This window comes from Cavenderia fasciculata, assembly GCF_000203815.1.
Source record: "Cavenderia fasciculata unplaced genomic scaffold Scf_ET2XIPL01CNAVH-3, whole genome shotgun sequence".
NCBI lineage: Eukaryota > Evosea > Eumycetozoa > Acytosteliales > Cavenderiaceae > Cavenderia > Cavenderia fasciculata.
The window spans coordinates 1,871,692-1,889,209 of NW_004457723.1; the positions used below are offsets into that span (position 1 = coordinate 1,871,692).

General features: G+C 31.3%; 10 protein-coding genes across 10 annotated transcripts; 6 read left to right on the forward strand and 4 right to left on the reverse strand.

The window, feature by feature from the left end:
- Positions 1–184: 184 nt before the first annotated feature.
- Positions 185–1,830, forward strand: DFA_07567 (uncharacterized protein; the record flags this gene model as incomplete). The annotated part of the gene is made up of 3 exons (XM_004367369.1): positions 185–994; positions 1,076–1,153; positions 1,222–1,830. 3 exons carry the CDS (start codon positions 185–187, stop codon positions 1,828–1,830), a joined length of 1,497 nt encoding a protein of 498 aa, XP_004367426.1.
- Positions 1,831–2,242: 412 nt separating this feature from the next.
- Positions 2,243–3,584, reverse strand: DFA_07568 (uncharacterized protein; the record flags this gene model as incomplete). The annotated part of the gene is made up of 4 exons (XM_004367370.1): positions 2,243–2,574; positions 2,648–2,807; positions 2,900–3,207; positions 3,467–3,584. 4 exons carry the CDS (start codon positions 3,582–3,584, stop codon positions 2,243–2,245), a joined length of 918 nt encoding a protein of 305 aa, XP_004367427.1.
- Positions 3,585–3,875: 291 nt separating this feature from the next.
- On the forward strand, positions 3,876–4,538 carry DFA_07569 (uncharacterized protein; the record flags this gene model as incomplete). Its single annotated transcript, XM_004367371.1, has 2 exons — positions 3,876–4,078; positions 4,229–4,538. 2 exons carry the CDS (start codon positions 3,876–3,878, stop codon positions 4,536–4,538), a joined length of 513 nt encoding a protein of 170 aa, XP_004367428.1.
- A 79-nt stretch (positions 4,539–4,617) lies between these two features.
- On the forward strand, positions 4,618–7,626 carry DFA_07570 (uncharacterized protein; the record flags this gene model as incomplete). The annotated part of the gene is made up of 8 exons (XM_004367372.1): positions 4,618–4,674; positions 4,758–5,040; positions 5,135–5,466; positions 5,542–5,893; positions 5,962–6,152; positions 6,220–6,679; positions 6,752–7,343; positions 7,428–7,626. 8 exons carry the CDS (start codon positions 4,618–4,620, stop codon positions 7,624–7,626), a joined length of 2,466 nt encoding a protein of 821 aa, XP_004367429.1.
- A 280-nt stretch (positions 7,627–7,906) lies between these two features.
- Positions 7,907–10,255, forward strand: rpc5 (RNA polymerase III subunit; the record flags this gene model as incomplete). Its single annotated transcript, XM_004367373.1, has 5 exons — positions 7,907–8,564; positions 8,648–8,916; positions 9,001–9,359; positions 9,414–9,626; positions 9,697–10,255. 5 exons carry the CDS (start codon positions 7,907–7,909, stop codon positions 10,253–10,255), a joined length of 2,058 nt encoding a protein of 685 aa, XP_004367430.1.
- An 828-nt stretch (positions 10,256–11,083) lies between these two features.
- rab21 (Rab GTPase) lies at positions 11,084–12,136 on the forward strand (the record flags this gene model as incomplete). The annotated part of the gene is made up of 4 exons (XM_004367374.1): positions 11,084–11,129; positions 11,265–11,407; positions 11,607–11,916; positions 11,997–12,136. 4 exons carry the CDS (start codon positions 11,084–11,086, stop codon positions 12,134–12,136), a joined length of 639 nt encoding a protein of 212 aa, XP_004367431.1.
- A 536-nt stretch (positions 12,137–12,672) lies between these two features.
- On the forward strand, positions 12,673–14,366 carry DFA_07573 (UMUC-like DNA-repair protein; the record flags this gene model as incomplete). The annotated part of the gene is made up of 5 exons (XM_004367375.1): positions 12,673–13,197; positions 13,277–13,383; positions 13,447–13,588; positions 13,704–14,006; positions 14,079–14,366. The coding sequence occupies 5 exons, from the start codon at positions 12,673–12,675 to the stop codon at positions 14,364–14,366; spliced, it is 1,365 nt and encodes a 454-aa protein (XP_004367432.1).
- A 354-nt stretch (positions 14,367–14,720) lies between these two features.
- Positions 14,721–15,711, reverse strand: DFA_07574 (uncharacterized protein; the record flags this gene model as incomplete). The annotated part of the gene is made up of 4 exons (XM_004367376.1): positions 14,721–14,962; positions 15,238–15,423; positions 15,458–15,582; positions 15,638–15,711. 4 exons carry the CDS (start codon positions 15,709–15,711, stop codon positions 14,721–14,723), a joined length of 627 nt encoding a protein of 208 aa, XP_004367433.1.
- Positions 15,712–15,836: 125 nt separating this feature from the next.
- DFA_07575 (uncharacterized protein) lies at positions 15,837–16,328 on the reverse strand (the record flags this gene model as incomplete). Its single annotated transcript, XM_004367377.1, has 3 exons — positions 15,837–15,898; positions 15,965–16,099; positions 16,124–16,328. 3 exons carry the CDS (start codon positions 16,326–16,328, stop codon positions 15,837–15,839), a joined length of 402 nt encoding a protein of 133 aa, XP_004367434.1.
- A 195-nt stretch (positions 16,329–16,523) lies between these two features.
- On the reverse strand, positions 16,524–17,457 carry DFA_07576 (uncharacterized protein; the record flags this gene model as incomplete). The annotated part of the gene is made up of 2 exons (XM_004367378.1): positions 16,524–16,643; positions 16,789–17,457. The coding sequence occupies 2 exons, from the start codon at positions 17,455–17,457 to the stop codon at positions 16,524–16,526; spliced, it is 789 nt and encodes a 262-aa protein (XP_004367435.1).
- Positions 17,458–17,518: the final 61 nt, after the last annotated feature.

Consider the following 17,518-nt stretch of genomic DNA (forward strand, 5'->3'; position numbering starts at 1 on the left):
AATATCTTCGAAACACAAAGTAAAGTTAAATTAAATTAAATTTAATATTTTCAAAAAGTGAGGAGGGAAAACAATAATATATTCGTTTTCTTGCGAAGATAATAGTATTGTTATTGTTGTTGTTCAAGCTGTTAATGAAATAATAATAACAATAGAGAGAGAGAGTATAGATAGATTAAAAGATATGACTAGATCAACAAACATTGAACATAATCAAGATCAACTCAATAATAGTAATAATAATAGCAACAACAAGAATGACAACAATGATAATTTAGGAGCTCGCTCACCAACCGTAGACAACAACAATGATAATTTATTGATGATGTTTAGTCCAGGTATCAATAACAATAACACAAACAACAAACCAAAGAAACAATTTACACCAAACATTCGTAAACATGTCTTTAAAAACAATAATAGTGCATCTGCTGCAGCAGCTGCTGCTGAAGATAACAACAAGACAAGTTTGTTTGATATAGTTTCACCAACCAATAACTATTTAAACAAATCAAACAATATAACGAATAATAACAATAATAATAATAACAATAATACTATCAATGGATTGCATCGAGAAGAAATAGATGTTGAAGAGATGGAACAACAAATAGAATCGATTTTAAAAGCAAACCAAGAACACCGACCAACTATTATACCTCCAAAACCAATGTTTCTTAAAATCAAGAGAAAGATTGACGAAGAGCCATTGGAAGAAATTATCATTGAAAGACCTAAAAAGAGAGCATTGTTGGATACATTCCAATCTTTTAATTTAAATTCAAATCAAGAAGAAGATGATGAAAATGATAATAATAATAATAATAATAATAATACTGAATCATCACCTGAACCAAATATAACAAATAATAATAATAACAACGCAATTACTAATAATAATAATAACCAACAACAAGATAAAGAAAAGAAATTATTTAAACTTTTTACATCTGTAGATGAAGCTAATCTACATCATAATAGATCAAAGATTGAAGTATGTACAAATAATCTATATAATATAATTATGAATGGGAAATAATAATGATATTAATATTTATTTATCCATTTTTTGTAGCAACGATTTATTGAATTCCAATCCAAAGGTCATGTTGATTCACCAAAAATACAAAGAACAAAAAGAGAAAATGTCATTGTAAGTATTATTATTAAATATTAATATTATATAATATCTAATAGATAATATTCTTTTTTTAATTATAGAAAGAAAGAAATGAAATTAGATATAAACAAATTAGATCAAATAGAATTATATTTGATCAACAACAAACAAGCGTAATAGAGTTGGAAAGAACCGAAGTTGAAAAGGATGAATTATTCCCAACTGGACTAACAAAGGAGGAAGAATCATTAATTTGTAATTACCGACCAATGTTAAAGGAACATCTTCACCACAACAACAACAATGACCAACAACCTAATACCCAACAACTTCAAAAACAACAGATACAAGAAGATTCAATGGTAATTGAAAAGAAACAAACCAAAAAGATTGGATATGTTTACGATTACTATTATCTCAATTCGGATCAAGTTGGTGAAAATCTCAAACACATAGAGACTATCCAGCTGCCTGCCGAAGACGACTATTTCACAGCAAACGATGACGATCAAAGTGACTCGAGTACAGACTCTGAAAATTGGTACACCGAGTATCCAGATGGAGATGAAGTGTACAGCGACAAGGAGGTTGATAGTGACGACCCCTACCAAGAAAGTGACGATATGTTATCCGAGAAAATAAGTGATTATGATGGTGACTATATGTATGAACAAGAATATAGTAGTGATGATGATGAAGACTATTATTAAAAAATCATATATAGATAGAGGTAACAAACCGCAACCAACCTTTGATTACAACAAATTAAAAATAACTATAATTAATTCACATCACAAGATATTAATAGAACAAATTGATTAAATAATATTTATAATCAATTTTATAAAGTATATTTTTTTATATTATATATTAAATAATAATAACTATTATGTAAATATTCTTCTCTGCATACATTAAATTAGATTTGTAAACACAATCCAGAAAATAAATAATTAAAAAAAAATAATAATTTCAAAAGGAAGAAAGAAAATAATAATAATTATTAATTATTATTTGCTGTTTCAATGTTGTGAATTAGGGTTCGATTTGAATTCTTTATGTATAATTAATTAATTAAGTTTGCATTACAATTTTTAATAATAAACTTTCTCTCTTGTCTTTTTAATAGTTGGTAAAGTAACCCATAGAGACAACAAAGGTAGTTTGTGGGGTGGAAGAGAGTTGCTTGTTTTGGGAGAGATCGATGGTAACGAATTGGAGGTTGGCATCGTTGTTTACGTTGGCATAGATGAGTGAACCATGAGCAGCGTGGGAAACAACAGAGACTGCTTGTGATGGGGTAAAGATACCGAGTGGCTTGACAGTACCACCAACAATATCAATGATAGCATAATCCATACCAGTGTTATCATTCTCGTCCTTGATTAAAATGTTGCAAACTAAAACATCCAAAGTTGGAATGTAAAGAAGGTTGTATGGTCCACCAATAAAGTCTAAAACGAAATAAATAAATAAATAATTAATTAATTGGTTTCAAAATTGATTAAATATTCGAATATCACATACTTTGTGGGAGCAAAAGAACAACATCACCAGTTTCTTGACCGGATCTAGTGTCGTAACTGTACATGAGGATTTCTGGACCACCTTGTTGAACTCCAACAACTACAAAGTAGCTGTGGTTGTATGGTGAGAGACCAGTTGAAAGGTAAGCACCTTGGACCATCTAAATGTTTGACAAAAAGATAAAATATCAATTAATTAATTATTTCCACACATATTGATCTTGATAATTATATATATATATTTTTTACATACACCATAGGTATCATAACTAGCAGAGGCTGGATCCATTTCACCAACCAACCAAGTGTTGTTTCCACTTCCTTGCAAGACACACTTCATAGAGTTGACGTCTGGGTCGTACTTGAGACCGTATGGAATCTTTCCTTCTGGGATTGGGGCAAAGTAGAGAACCTTGTTGGTGGCAACGTTGACACTAACGAGGTATTGGATGTTGTTGCTGCTGAGGACAAAGGTAAACATACTGGTAAAATTGTTCATGGCAGAGTTGCCAACGTGCCAGTTGGTGTAACCTGGGAATTCCAATTTCATGGTTGGGACACCTAAATAAATAAAGTTATAAATAAAACATATTTATTGTTAGATTATTTCATGATTCTTTCTTTTTGTTTCTGGTCGAGTGTTTTTATGATTCGTTGTCAGTTATTATGTATATTAATATTAATCGTATCACCCAGATATCTGATATAATCTATCTCTATCTATCGATATTGATATCTGATACAATTGTTTGTGCCTATGACTATGATGATGATGATACTAATCTAGAATGAGTGTGTTTGTGTGTTTGCATGTACATACCAGTTTCACTGATAATACCAAAGTTGGCGGTATTACCATCTTGCCATACACCGTAGAGGTTAGCAGATGCAACAGAGAGGAAGAGAGAGAATGTGATTAACTTAATAGCAGTGTTCATCTTTTGTTGTTTGTTGTTATATTTATCTATTATCTACACGTAGACTAAATCTAACAATTGTTTAAATGTAGGGTATGAGCGAGGTCTCGTCGAAAACCATTCTTTCCGATGTTTGATTTTTTCGAATTTTTTTTAGATATTATATGACAACCCATTCCCGCTCTCTCTTTTCGTTGCTTGCATTGTTTGTGGGGAAAAGAAAAGAGAATCTGTGCGCCCGACAACAACTTTTCTGTTTTGTTATAACAACTACCTACTATGTTTGTTGTTTGTTAAAACTTTAGAACGATAATGTTAAGAACGAATCTATGCTTTTTCATTGACAACTCTTCTACACCTCGTAGACTACTATTGGGTTTAAAGAAGAAGGGGTTTGGTAAAGGTCGATGGAATGGTATAGGAGGTAAAAAGACAGATGATGAAACTATCGATGAAAGTGCAATCAGAGAATGTGTAGAAGAGGTTGGTCTAAAACCAACTAATTTGGTTAAAAGGTTTGTTGAACTTGGAAGGATGATGAGAAGGAAAGGAAAGGAATGATATATAGATGGATGGAAGGAGTGAATGAATGAAAGGATGGTTGTGAATCAATAAGAGTATTAATTTGAACATACATACATGCATACATACTCCACTCATGATAGAGGAGAACTACAATACTATTACAAGAATCAAAAACATATGAATACACATTGTACCATTTACACGATCGACATGTGGACCGGAGATTTAATAGAATCCGATGAAATGAGTCCAAAGTGGTGGAATCTAGATAGTGATAGCAATAGTGATAACACCGATCCACTTCCATATGACCTCATGTGGGATGATATGAAGGTTTGGTTTCCATCATTTATCAATAGTGACTTTAAAACAGCAACAACAACACCAACAAAGTTTACATCAACAAACTTTTACTTTGATGAAAATGATAATCTAATTAGTCATAACTAGCTCTTCTCTCTCTCTCTCTCTCTTTGATTCTAAATAATATAGTGAATAAAATAATTATAACAATTTTGTAAGAATAAATATGAATTTAATTTATGATTTTAACAAACAAACATTTGCCACTTCAACTTTATTAGTAGTTTATTGTTCTAAAAATCAGTATAATATAAAAAGAAGAAGAAGAAGAAGAAGAAGAGGAGAGGTTAGTGTAGTTATTATTAGAGTAACAGTAGGATTCATCATTCATCGATCATCAAGATGTCAAGTTCAACAATATCAGCAATGATGATGATGGTTGGGGACATGTCATCATTGAGTTCATTGCCATCATTCAATACCAACCATATAGACGATATTGGTATGGACGATGACACCTTTCAAAAGAGCGAGTTTGACCTCTACATACCAGAGACATACGATAAAGAGCTTTGGGACAACTATGACTACCTCAATGCCAATACTCATCGATTCTTTGATTGTGTATCAAGAGACTATTTAATACAAGGTATATATATATATATATTTATATATTACAATACTTACTGTACATGTAGCAACATTCACTAACATATATATTTATAAACAAACACATCTATTAGGTGAATCACTAAGACTATTTTTAATTGCAAGAGTTCCACAATACCAATCACCATCTACATCATTGGCATCTTCACAATCAAGCAACACCAATAATAATAACAATAATAATATTAGTATAAGTAGTAGTACTACTACAATGTCTGCACCTACTAATACAACGACAACAAATAATAATGGTGGAATGGACAACCTATCTAAAAGTGGTGGGGTATTCAACAACAATATAACAGTTGTACCTCCCATGCGATCAGCATCACAAAATCTATCATTTGAAATTCAATTAAGATATTCAACTGAAACATCCAAAGCAACTTATAAAGATTTTCATAATGTATGAATGAATGAATGAATGAATAACACAACTACAATCAATTGTAACTAACTATATATTTTAAATTTAATATAGGCAGTAAATGTTACAGAATTTAATCCAAAACATACACATGTTTCAACAGACATGAGAAATAATTATTTACCATCAGCAAAATCTTCAACCTCTTATTTAAGATCAACTACTGCCAATGGTAGTGGTAGTGGTAATGCAACAAATAACGCCAACAATAATAATAATGGTAATAATAATAATGGTAATACTAGTCCAACATTAATTGATAAATCAAAAAGATTTATTGGTGAAGTGATTGATATTAGTTCACCATTTGAAACCAATATACCAAATAGGGATTCAATCAATCAGAAACCAAATTATTTTAAATTATCAAATGGTGATATTATTTTCCCAATTGAAATACCTATTTGTATGTATCATCATTCAATTCAATCAAATAAGATTTACTTATTCTTTATTTCCTTTTTTTATTTTTAGATATAAAAGAGATTTATGAAGATAAACAAATTACATTTGTAATCAAAGTAAATCGATCGAAAAATTATCGTGTATTATTGACAAACGAGAACAAATTGGATCGTTTGTTACAAACTGATACATTAGCATTCCCCAAATCAATAGCATTTAGATCCTTTTGGAAAAATTTCACTTTGGTTCAACCTCTAAGAGTAAGAAGAAAAAGAAGAAGAAAAAGAAAAGAATATGTTATTTACCTACTTTCTCTATCTCTAATAGTTAAATTTAAAACCAAATATTGTAACATTGGGAACCAAAAATTTAATAACAGTTGTGGTAGAGAATAATCATCCATCGATTACATTGACTATTCGTGATATTAATACCTATCTATTCCATGTTTTAAATATGGAGTTGTCAGTTACAGTCGATCCTGTAAGTGGACAATCAATACCAACTCATCGTCAAAAGGGACATATTATCAAAGCAAACGAACACTATATCCTCACCAACCTCACTAAATGCACTCTCCCTATTCTCCTCGAACCCTACAACAAACACTCGTTTGTATTGTCGGTCGAACCTTCTGCACTCCAAAAATCACTTCCTCCTCTTGACGGCTTTTACACCAAGATCAAGTTGTCATGGGATTTACCAATATCCTCTGGTCAAATATTATCTCTATTTGATTTGAAAATATCTCCTCCTCCAGTATCAGAGTTAATGGTTTCAATTGACTGTTTGTATCATAATTTATATAATTTTAAAAATTAAATCAATTATTAATTAATTTTATATATATTTGTTTTAGCTCCATCACCTGTATTGTTATATCAAAAATTCAAAGTAATATTCAAGATTAGTAATTTATCAACCAAATCCAAACAGATAACGATTAATATACCATCATGTTGTAATCAAAAATATACGAGTACTGCTCAAAAGGTTATTCCCAACGGTGCTGGTGGAGGTGGTGGTGGTACAGCTGCAGGTGCATCAACATCACATCTCAAACTATCATCACTCATTGGAAACAAACGGCTTCAATCACAACAACAATCATCAAACTCTCTTATCAACCAATCATCCACTACTACTACTAGCACATCTACTACTGCTTCCTCCTCTTTGTCAACAACTACATCTACTTTGAGCGAGTCTACTACTAGCAGTGGTGCACTCAAATCAAGTGGAGCATTACCAAAATCATCAACTGGTAAATTGTTACCATCTACATCATCTCCGATTGGATCACCAGTTGTAATGAGCAGTGGAGGTAAATATGTTCCAGCCGAACCACATATCCAATTTAGTGAAATGACTCAGAGAACATTGACAGCTTTTGATGACGTTCAAGATAATTCAGTTAATATTGTTTGTCTTCAAAAATCAATTTATGTTGGGTATGTAAATTAATTCATAAACAAAACAAAATCCAATAATGATATTAATATTAATCTTCCTTTTTTTTTCCTTTATTTCTATAGTGATATTGATGCCAAAAGTTCAGTTAGTATTAGTGTAGATTTTATTGCATTAAAGAGTGGATTGTTTGAGATATCAGATATCACATTGTTTGATGTGATTGAAAAGAAAACATTTAGTCTCAAGGAATCACTACAAATTTGTTGTATCGATCCATCACACCAAATTAGTGATACTCATCATCAAACCAATCCATTTTAATTTAATGGTCACTATAATCTATATAATAAATTAAATAACCTTCCCCAAACATAATAATAATAAGAATAATAATAATAATAATAATATATATAAATAATATTACTTTTTCCCTCCCCACATTTTTTCAAATTTTCAACAAACTCGGGGAATGATGATCAATCGTTCATTTTTCATTATTAATTATTATTTAATCGAATTAGATAGATAGACAGACAGATAGGTTAGATAGTCAAAAAGGGGTGTGACTATACTACTACTAGAGGAGAGATATAGATAGAGGATGAGTACTAAAGAGAACAACTCGGTTGTTCTAAAAAGTAAAAAGAAACCCGAATCAACAACTACAACAACAGATATAGAGATGGGGAATGAACAACCAACTTCAACTTCAACTTCGACGACTACAACTTCTACAACTTCTACAACTACCACTACCGATAGTAATGGTGACGTACCAATGATAGAAGAAGACACAACTACTGAAAATACAACCAATAGTAGTAATGGTGATGGAAGTACTTCTACTTCTACTACAAATGGAGATGGTACTACAACTACTACTACTACTGATACAAATGGAACTGAAAAGACAACGACAGGAACAAATAGTAGTATACTTGATAGTGCAAGCAGGATGGATCTTGATGATGGTGAAGATTATGTAGTTCAAGAGGTACCTGTCTACCTCAATCAACAATTGAGCGACAATCTCTTCCTTTTCCAATATCCACTTAGACAACCATGGCGTCCATACGATATGACTCAATTGGATTCTATTCGTATCAAACCAAGACAACAACGTGTAGAAATGGACTTTAACATGGATTTGACCAATGAAAACTACAATGAAAACGCTGATGTCAAGACTGAAAAGTATACACTTGGTTCAACTACTGTTTCACATAGAGCAAATTATGCTGTTGGTATATTTAGAAATGGTAAAATATAAAAGATAGATAGATAGATAGATAGATTTATTATTACAACAGAATATTCTAACATTCTTTTAAATATATTTTAGATGAATTTCATATTACACCATTACAATCAATTATACAATTAAGACCAAGTTTTGGAACTGTAGATAATATGTGGGAGAGTGAAAAGGAGGCAAAGAAAAAAGAAAAACAAGATATGGGAATTGAAGACGAGGAAGAAGATGGTGAACAACAACCCACCTCTTATCGAAAACCAAATGCCGCCAAAACAGCTGCTGCTCAACCAACAAATCAACTTAAAAAAATGGAAGATGAAGAAGAATGGATTAATTTGGAATTGGTTGGTGATAAGGTAAAAAAAATCAAAATAATCATTATTAATAATTATAATTTAGAATTAATAATTATTAATATTTAATTTTCTTTTTCTTTTTAGAATGATGAAGATACAATTAAACATATTGATAAATTAGTTTGTCAAAAGAGGGAAAAGATAAAGTTGGATTTAAACGAACACCAATATGTAGATATACTTTGTCCACGTACCGTCGAGACATGGGTACCAAAGGCAATCCACAACAAGGAGATTGTGTCGCTTGAAGCAATACATCAGATGGACTGGAAGGCACAGGTCAAGCAGATTCTGCTCAATGGACACATTATTGCGTTTTCAAAGTTGTTCCAACTGCTCAAACTACCTTTGGGTCAAAACATTATGGAGTATGATGTGGCCGAGGAGGTGCAATCACTTGCACATTTGATCAGAGGACGATGGGTGGTAAAAAGCGAACACGAGTACAAAGAGGAGCAATCACAGATGCGGGTGGCCCGTGACTACCTATTACTCAGCTTCTTTGAAGTTGATTGTGTCAATCGTCAAGAATTTGGAGACAAGGTGTTTTTGACAAACGATCAAGCAAGAGACATAGTATCCAAAATAGCTACACTAGACACTGTCAATAGAACATGGCATCTCAAAGGTGAACCAGATGATGACTTTTTATATAAATATAATAATATAGTTGAAGTTAATCGTAAATATTTTGTTGATTCAAAGAATGAGTAAGTAAACAAAACAAACAAACAAACAATATATACTTACTTACTTTCTTTCTACTTTCTTTTTTTTTAGGATAATGAAAAAAGTTAAAGATTTATCAGATCCATCAAAGAATTCATTCCTTGGAGCATTGTTGCCAAAGGAATTTATGCAAAAGGCAGGACCAACCAAACCAAACCAAGTCCAAAACATTGTACCAGAGGATTACAAAGAGGGCAAGACACTCGAACAACAATTGCTCTTTTTCCTCTACCATTTGTTCAAGACTCATGGTGTCATTACCAAACAGTTTATTATCCAACAAATCATCAAACAGGGTCAAGAAGAAGAGGAGGGGTGTCTATTAAAGGACGTTCAAGATGAAATCATCAATGAAACCATTCCCAAGATTGCCAACACAATGCACAACACTATGTACTTGAAGCAACTCGGTCAACCCAATATCGACAAGTTTAGAAACTGTATCCTCGAAGCATTCCAAAAGAAGATGATCTTGAAAAAGGCAGAAATCACTGCTATTTGTATGAAAAAACTAAACGAGGATTGTCCAGGTTCTACTCTATCTGTTATCATGAGAGAACTTGCTCATTCCAAAGGTACTTCAACTTGGATATTTAAAAAACCAAATTAAATTATTTAATATTAAAATTAAATAAAACATACATATAAATATATAAACAAAAATAATAATAATAATAATAACACTAATACTTATTATTTATTATCTTGAAATATATATATTTATATTTATTCTAATCTTATCTTGTCTTGTCACACGATAGTGATCTATTATTTATTCAAACCCCTGGGTTTTTAAAAAACAATGCTGCAAACTACGGTAGATCTTCATCGACCTTGAAAAAGAGATGCATTTGACCAGAGAATTCTCAGGAGAAAAATTTTCAAGTCAAATTCAATTTTTGCTTAATATGGATTGAGATTAGATATTATATTTAATTATATACATAGAGAGAAATATAATATATATTTGTGTACAAATAGTAAATCAATAAATATTTATATTATTCGATATTCATATTAGTGCTATGGACAATAAAAACTAATAGAAAACACACTTTGTATGTTGGAAAAAAATATTATGTGTGTCCAAAAAATAACAGACGACCTCTCCCAAAGACAAGAGAAACTAATTAATATCAGCTTTCTATTCTTTTGTATTTTTCACATTTTAAACTTTATTCTTTTCTACTACAACAACAACTACAACTACTAAACAAGGTCCAATCAATCAATCAATCTATTTAGCAGAGGGTTCAACATCAATAGTCATTATTATCTATCTATCTATCAAACAAACAATCTCTTTTTCTTTTCCTCTTTTATTAGCAATATATAAACAACACTTAGAATACAAATATTAACAATAGCATAGATAGCGTAGAGTCGACAATCAACAACAACTACAACAACAAACAACATATATATATAATTTTCAATCATGTCTGAAGCAGAGAAGAGTTTCAAAGTAGTCCTTCTAGGTGAAGGTAAGTTTAATAATAAATGAGAGAGACTTGTGGATTGTTGTTGATACTAATCTCGATTCACATTATCATTCATTATCATTCTTCATTCATTATTATTATTATTATTATTATTATGACAAATCAAAATAATCATAGGTTGTGTTGGAAAGACATCAATAGTTTTAAGATACATTCAAAATACATTTGTAGATAAACATGTTATGACACAACATGCTGGTTTCTTTCAAAAGAATATAAATATAGCAGGAAAGAGAGTTGGTCTAACTATTTGGGATACCGTAAGTAGATATATATATATATAGCTAGCTATAGTTTGGAGAGAGAGTAGACAGGACAGTGTCAAAGTCGACAAAGAAGAAGAAGAAGAAGATCGATCTTTGACACTATCACTCTAAACTACAACCATACAATACGAATTGTTGACAACATCACTAACAATAGCATAACACCACTTTGCACCATCTCCTTTTATTTCAGGCCGGACAAGAAAGATTCCATGCTTTAGGTCCAATTTATTATAGAGGTTCACAAGGTGCTATTGTAGTATACGATATTACAGATGCAGATTCATATACAAAGGCAAAGAATTGGATTAAGGAGCTAAAGGCAATGTTGGGCAATGATATTGTGCTCTGTTTGATTGGAAATAAGTGTGATTTGGAAAAGTCTAGAGTAATTACTTTGGAAGAATCGGAAGCATATGCTGCTTCAGTTGGTGCCAAACATTATGGCACATCTGCAAAATTAAACAAAGGTGTTGAAGAGTTATTCTTGGATTTAACTAAAAGTAAATTTAATTACATTATAATATATTATATTTGACTTAGACCTCTTCTGGATGACTAACATTTCTTTTTAATTGTATAGGAATGTTAACTAAAAGTACAGCTATACCAACCATTTCAGGATCATCAAATCAAGGAGCAACAACATCGAATAGACAAGACAGAATCCCAATCGTTCCAGAAAATGAAAATAGTCAAGAGGGAAAGACCTGTTGCAAATAAAATAATAATAATACAATTGTTCATAGTTTTTTTAAAATAATCACATAATAGTCAAAGTCAAAACAACAAATTAAATCCAACCATGAAGAGTTAACTCTCTCTCTCTCCAAATTACTTCTCTCCTCCAAAAGATAGACGAAGGTTCATTTCCACCTGTCGACGGTCAAACAACAATAATAACAACAAAAAACAATCTTTTCAAATAGAGATTGCTAGGGATGATAAACTCTTCCCATCTCCTCGTATATAAATATAAATGTATAATAATATATTATATCTTCTTCTTCTTTTCTTTATTATACTATAACTTTATTTGATTAAAGATCTTTTCAGAGACAAATTTAATATTAAGATTTTTTTATGACCCCGTATACTTAGAAATTGATTTTTTTCATTGTCTTTGCTCTTTCAATTCATTTGACAAACAGACACAGATAGAAGAGTTAATTATTCAATTTATACAGAGAATAGAGATAGATAGGTAGAGTAGAGAGAGAGATTTAATTATTGATAATATTATATAATCTTTTTAAAAAATGAGTGCAAGACCAGTTGAATTTAAAGCAGGTATGGAGTCTGTTGATTTGGAGATGATCAATAGCATGTTGGATGCCTTTTCACAAGGTTCATACTTTCAAGCAAAGTTTAGAAGAGATGAAGAAAAGACTAGAAAGTATTGTGAAGGTTTATTGCGTAAACTTCGTACTATTCCTCGAACCAATGACTACTTTGAAGGCGTAGACAAGTACATTGCCGATTTGGAAAGAACAAGAGACATGTCTAGAACCTATTTACATCTAGATATGGACGCTTATTATGCACACGTCGAAGAGAATGACAATCCCTCTCTAAAGGGAAAACCAGTTGCCGTCGGGTCAATGGATATGCTGGTCACATCGAATTATGTGGCAAGAAAATATGGTATTCGTTCTGGTATTCCTGGTGTTTTGGCACTCAAAATCTGCCCATCTTTAATCATCCTCCCTCAAAGAATGGATCGTTATAGAGAAGTCAGTGCTATCATTAGAAATCAAATGCAATTATTTGATGAAAACTTTATTGTATGTTTTTAAAAAAAGAAAAAGGAAAAAGGGAATCATTATTTAATATTAACTAATGTTTATTCATTTATATTTATAGTCACCATCACTGGATGAAGGTTGTGTTGATATTACAAATGTATTAAAAGACAATCCATCTTTAAAATCAACTGATATTGCAAAATTACTTCAACAAAAGATTTTAGAGTAGGTTAAAACTAAAAAAGAAAAACAATTCTTTTAAATCATATTAACAATTAGTTATTTTAGAAATACAAATTTAACATGTAGTATGGGCGTAGCACCATCACCATTATTGGCAAAAATGTGTAGTGAAACAAATAAACCAAATGGTTATTTTGTTTTAGATAAAGATCCAAAGAAATGTAAAGAATTTGTTTCAACTATTTCAGTATGTAGAAAAGAAAAAAGAAAAAAAAAGGATTTATTTATTTATTTATTTATTTATTTATTTATTTATTTATTTATTTATTTATTTATTTATTTGAAGGTAAAAAAAATACCAGGGGTTGGGTAAAACTAGACATAGATTATTAGAAATGTTGGGATTAAATAATGTTGAAGATGTATTGGAAAACAAATATGATCTATTTTATATTCTACCAGAGACACATCGTGATCTTTTATTCAAGCATGCTCTATGTATCCCTATACCACCACAATCAACACAATACTTTTTACTTCGAAAGAGAACTCAAATCTCAAAGGAAAAGAGCTGTAAAGAAATCTATGATGAAAACGATCTCAATGATCTTTTAGAAAATATGTATTTGGACGCAATCAAAATGTTATATAATGAACAAAAAATCGTATGTCAAACAAAATGTTATTAATATTTTTAAATATATTTTATATTTATACTTTCTTTTTTCTTTTTTTAGGCTTATGGAATGGTAGTTAAAATGACTGATTTTAAGCTAAATGTACAAAATTATCCATTTTCTTTGCACTCTGCAGTACCAGCACCAGTCATTGATCAGGATGGTTTTATTGTTCGCAACAAAGATGACCCAACACCCAACGATCTAGTACCAGAGAATGAAATCACCTTTCAAGATAATTGTCTATTCATTCGTCAAAACTTTTTCACTGTTGCCAAGACTGCACTGCAGTGGGCACAGGTCAGAAGTGTTGGTTTGAGATTGGTCAATCTTTACGAGTTGGAATAATCAAAAAGTTTAATATTCTTACTTTGTTTTAGATATCAATAACACCCACCATTCTAATAAATTGTGTAAATTAATTAAGTAGATTTATTTTATTGATTGGATTTGGATATTATTATTATTATTATTATTATTATTATTTTTATTATTATTGTTCTTATTCTTCCTAGAATAAACCCATTTACGATATAATTTGTTTGCACTCTTGTAAAATGTTCCAATGAATTGAAAGTTGCTTTGAAATAAACGGGCTCCAGTGCCTGGGGACAAAGTCAAAGGTGATCTTGTGGAGCCCGTTTAAATTGATCGGTCGAATGGTGGTTGTGGTGCAATAACACCAATTCTTTTACTTGTGGATTATGTTTGCTGATTACGGCAACATTGTAGTTTGGTGACGCCAGACGGAAGAATGGATCGCATTTGTTCGTCTCTATATCTCGATGACCCATGTTTTGGTGGACGTTGGTAGCCACTACCGACAAGGATTCTGAGATGTCTGAGTTTTGGTAATCTATCCAACATTGGAATGACACCAAGTGAGTTGATTGATACTGCTTCCAATGATTGCAAAATTGGCCAACTATTTGGATCGCCAGTCTCTTGTTGAAATAGAAATTGGTTATCTGGGTGGAAATAGTAGAGTTTTTTAAGTGGTTTAATTGACTGATGGCTTTACCACTTTCCACGTCTATTTTCCATTTGGATAGATCCAATGAAGTAAGAGATTGCAAACGAGCAAACGAGAGTAATAGATTTTCGGCACCAGGTAAAAAAAATTGAAAGACACGAGTCATTTGTTGTCACATATCGTAAGATGGATAGGGAACATAAAAGGTATTTAAGTTTGGCATTTGTTGTGGTGGATGCATCTTGCTGATTTGAATTGTGTTGGCTAGATCTGGTTTGAGTTTGATTGGATTTTCACACCAATCCTTTGGAAGTATGAGTTTCACAATCCCTGGTTGAAGAATATCCAAGAGTTTGCGTCTCTTAATAGTCGGACATGTCTTTACTTTTAAACTTATCGATGTTAGATTCTTGAATTGGGCGATCCATTCGACTTTAAATAAATTTTCAAATAGTGGTATGCGTGCATTGGACATTCATTTTTGATTCTTTGTGTTGCTCCAACAGCGGTTGATAGACTGGCCACATTTGATAATGTTCAAACATTTGATAATTTGGTGGTTGCGATCGTAGAGTATCAACCAATCGATGACTATAGTAACAAGTACATATAGAAGATTCATTCCAAACTAGATCGAGTATTTTACTTATGATTGACCACGGTAATGAATATCCAACCGATCCTGATGTAATCACATAAAGGATTATTGAATTGAGCCATTTTTTCTTTTAATTTCATTCTATCTCGAACCTTTTCTTCTCGATAATTTTGTATCTCTATAATAGTTTTGATAATCCTATCTTTGGTATGACTCTTTGGCTCATCAATATCTATTGATTGACAAATCAAAGTAAATGTTTCTTTTGTTTACTTTTCAATTCATCCTCGGTGTAGTACATTTGTGTAACTTGATATTGAAAAAAAAGGGTTAGTCATATGAATGCATGTCATTATTTCTTGTATCGATATTTACCATTTCCTTCATCGTCATTGTCATCAACATGATTATCATTTATAATTCTCTTGTTGTTCATATTCATCATCATATATGATGATGTTGTCTTTGATTGCAATATTTCTATTTGTTCATCGATGGAACGCTGATTTGCTATACTATTATACTTTTATTAACAATGTTTGGTAGTATTTAGAATGTTTGTCCTATGAGTAGTTGTAGTTGTACTTGTTGTAGTAGTTGTTGTTTCTTCTTCCATACCCGACAATATTACATCATCATTATTATTAATATCATCGTGTTCTACATTGTTATTGGTATTATTATCAGTGTTGCACTGACCCCTGTTTACAAATTGAAATGTATTCCTTCTTTGTTTCATTATTACTTGAACATATAATTAGAATAATAATAATCGTCTCATGCATTTGTGATGTTCATTAAAGTGCATAAATTGTGCTTTTGCAAAAAAAACAAACAAAAAACAGCAAAACTAGTTAATCTGAACTTCATTTCCAGGATACCCCCTTTACTTTATTTTGGATTTAAAATATTTAGAAAGATTAATATTTATTGTTTAGTTATTCTTTCTAATATAAACCCATTTGTAATGAACGATACCATTATCTTGAGTACTTGTGTAAAAGGTGCCAATAAATTGAAAGTTGTTTTGATGTGAAATAAATGGACGGCTATACTTGATGACATATCTTTCTGATGGTTACCTTTTGGATATTGTCATAGGGCAGATAAAATTGATTGTCAGACAGGTTATTGCGTGTCATATTATTGGGTAACAACACCAATTCGTTCACATGTGGATTGTTTTTGCTGATATTGACAATAGTAGAATCGGTGAATGATAGTTTGGTGACACAAGGTGGAAGATTGGTTGATTGTAGTTCAGCCACATCCAGATAATGATATCTACCACCGACAATGATTCTTAGATGTCTGAGTTTTGGTAATCTATCCAACATTGGAATGACATCAAATGAGTTAATTGATACTGCTTCCAATGATTTTGTTAGTGGCCATTCATTTGGATCATCTTTATCACCACCATCTCGATGTGCTTTGAATAGAAATTGATTGTCTTTGAAATTATAGTATAACTTTTGAAGTGGTATATTCTTTAAATCGTCGATAGCTATTCCACTGTCCGTGTCGAGTTCTAAATTTGATAGATTCAAACAAGTAAGATATTCAAAACCAACCAACCCGAGGAATAGTTTGGTAGGACTAGGCAGTTTTGAATATTGCCACTTTGATTCGAATTTCAAACTTTGTATCTTTGAATAGTGATCAGCTTGAAGAAACTCCCATGTATTTTCCACAAAATGATTTGGTAGGTCGATTGTAAAAGTTTCTATTGATTTACCCAAAAGACAATATTGATTTGAAAAGTGTTGATGTTGTAGTTGTACGTCTATTTCCGATACTTGAAGCAGACAATGAGCATTCTTGATTAGATTTTTTGAAATAAAAGAAAATAGTCTCTTGCATGTCATTGACAATCCAAATCGAAGTCTATTTACTTGTTGTAGCACATTTTCACATGTGTATGTATTC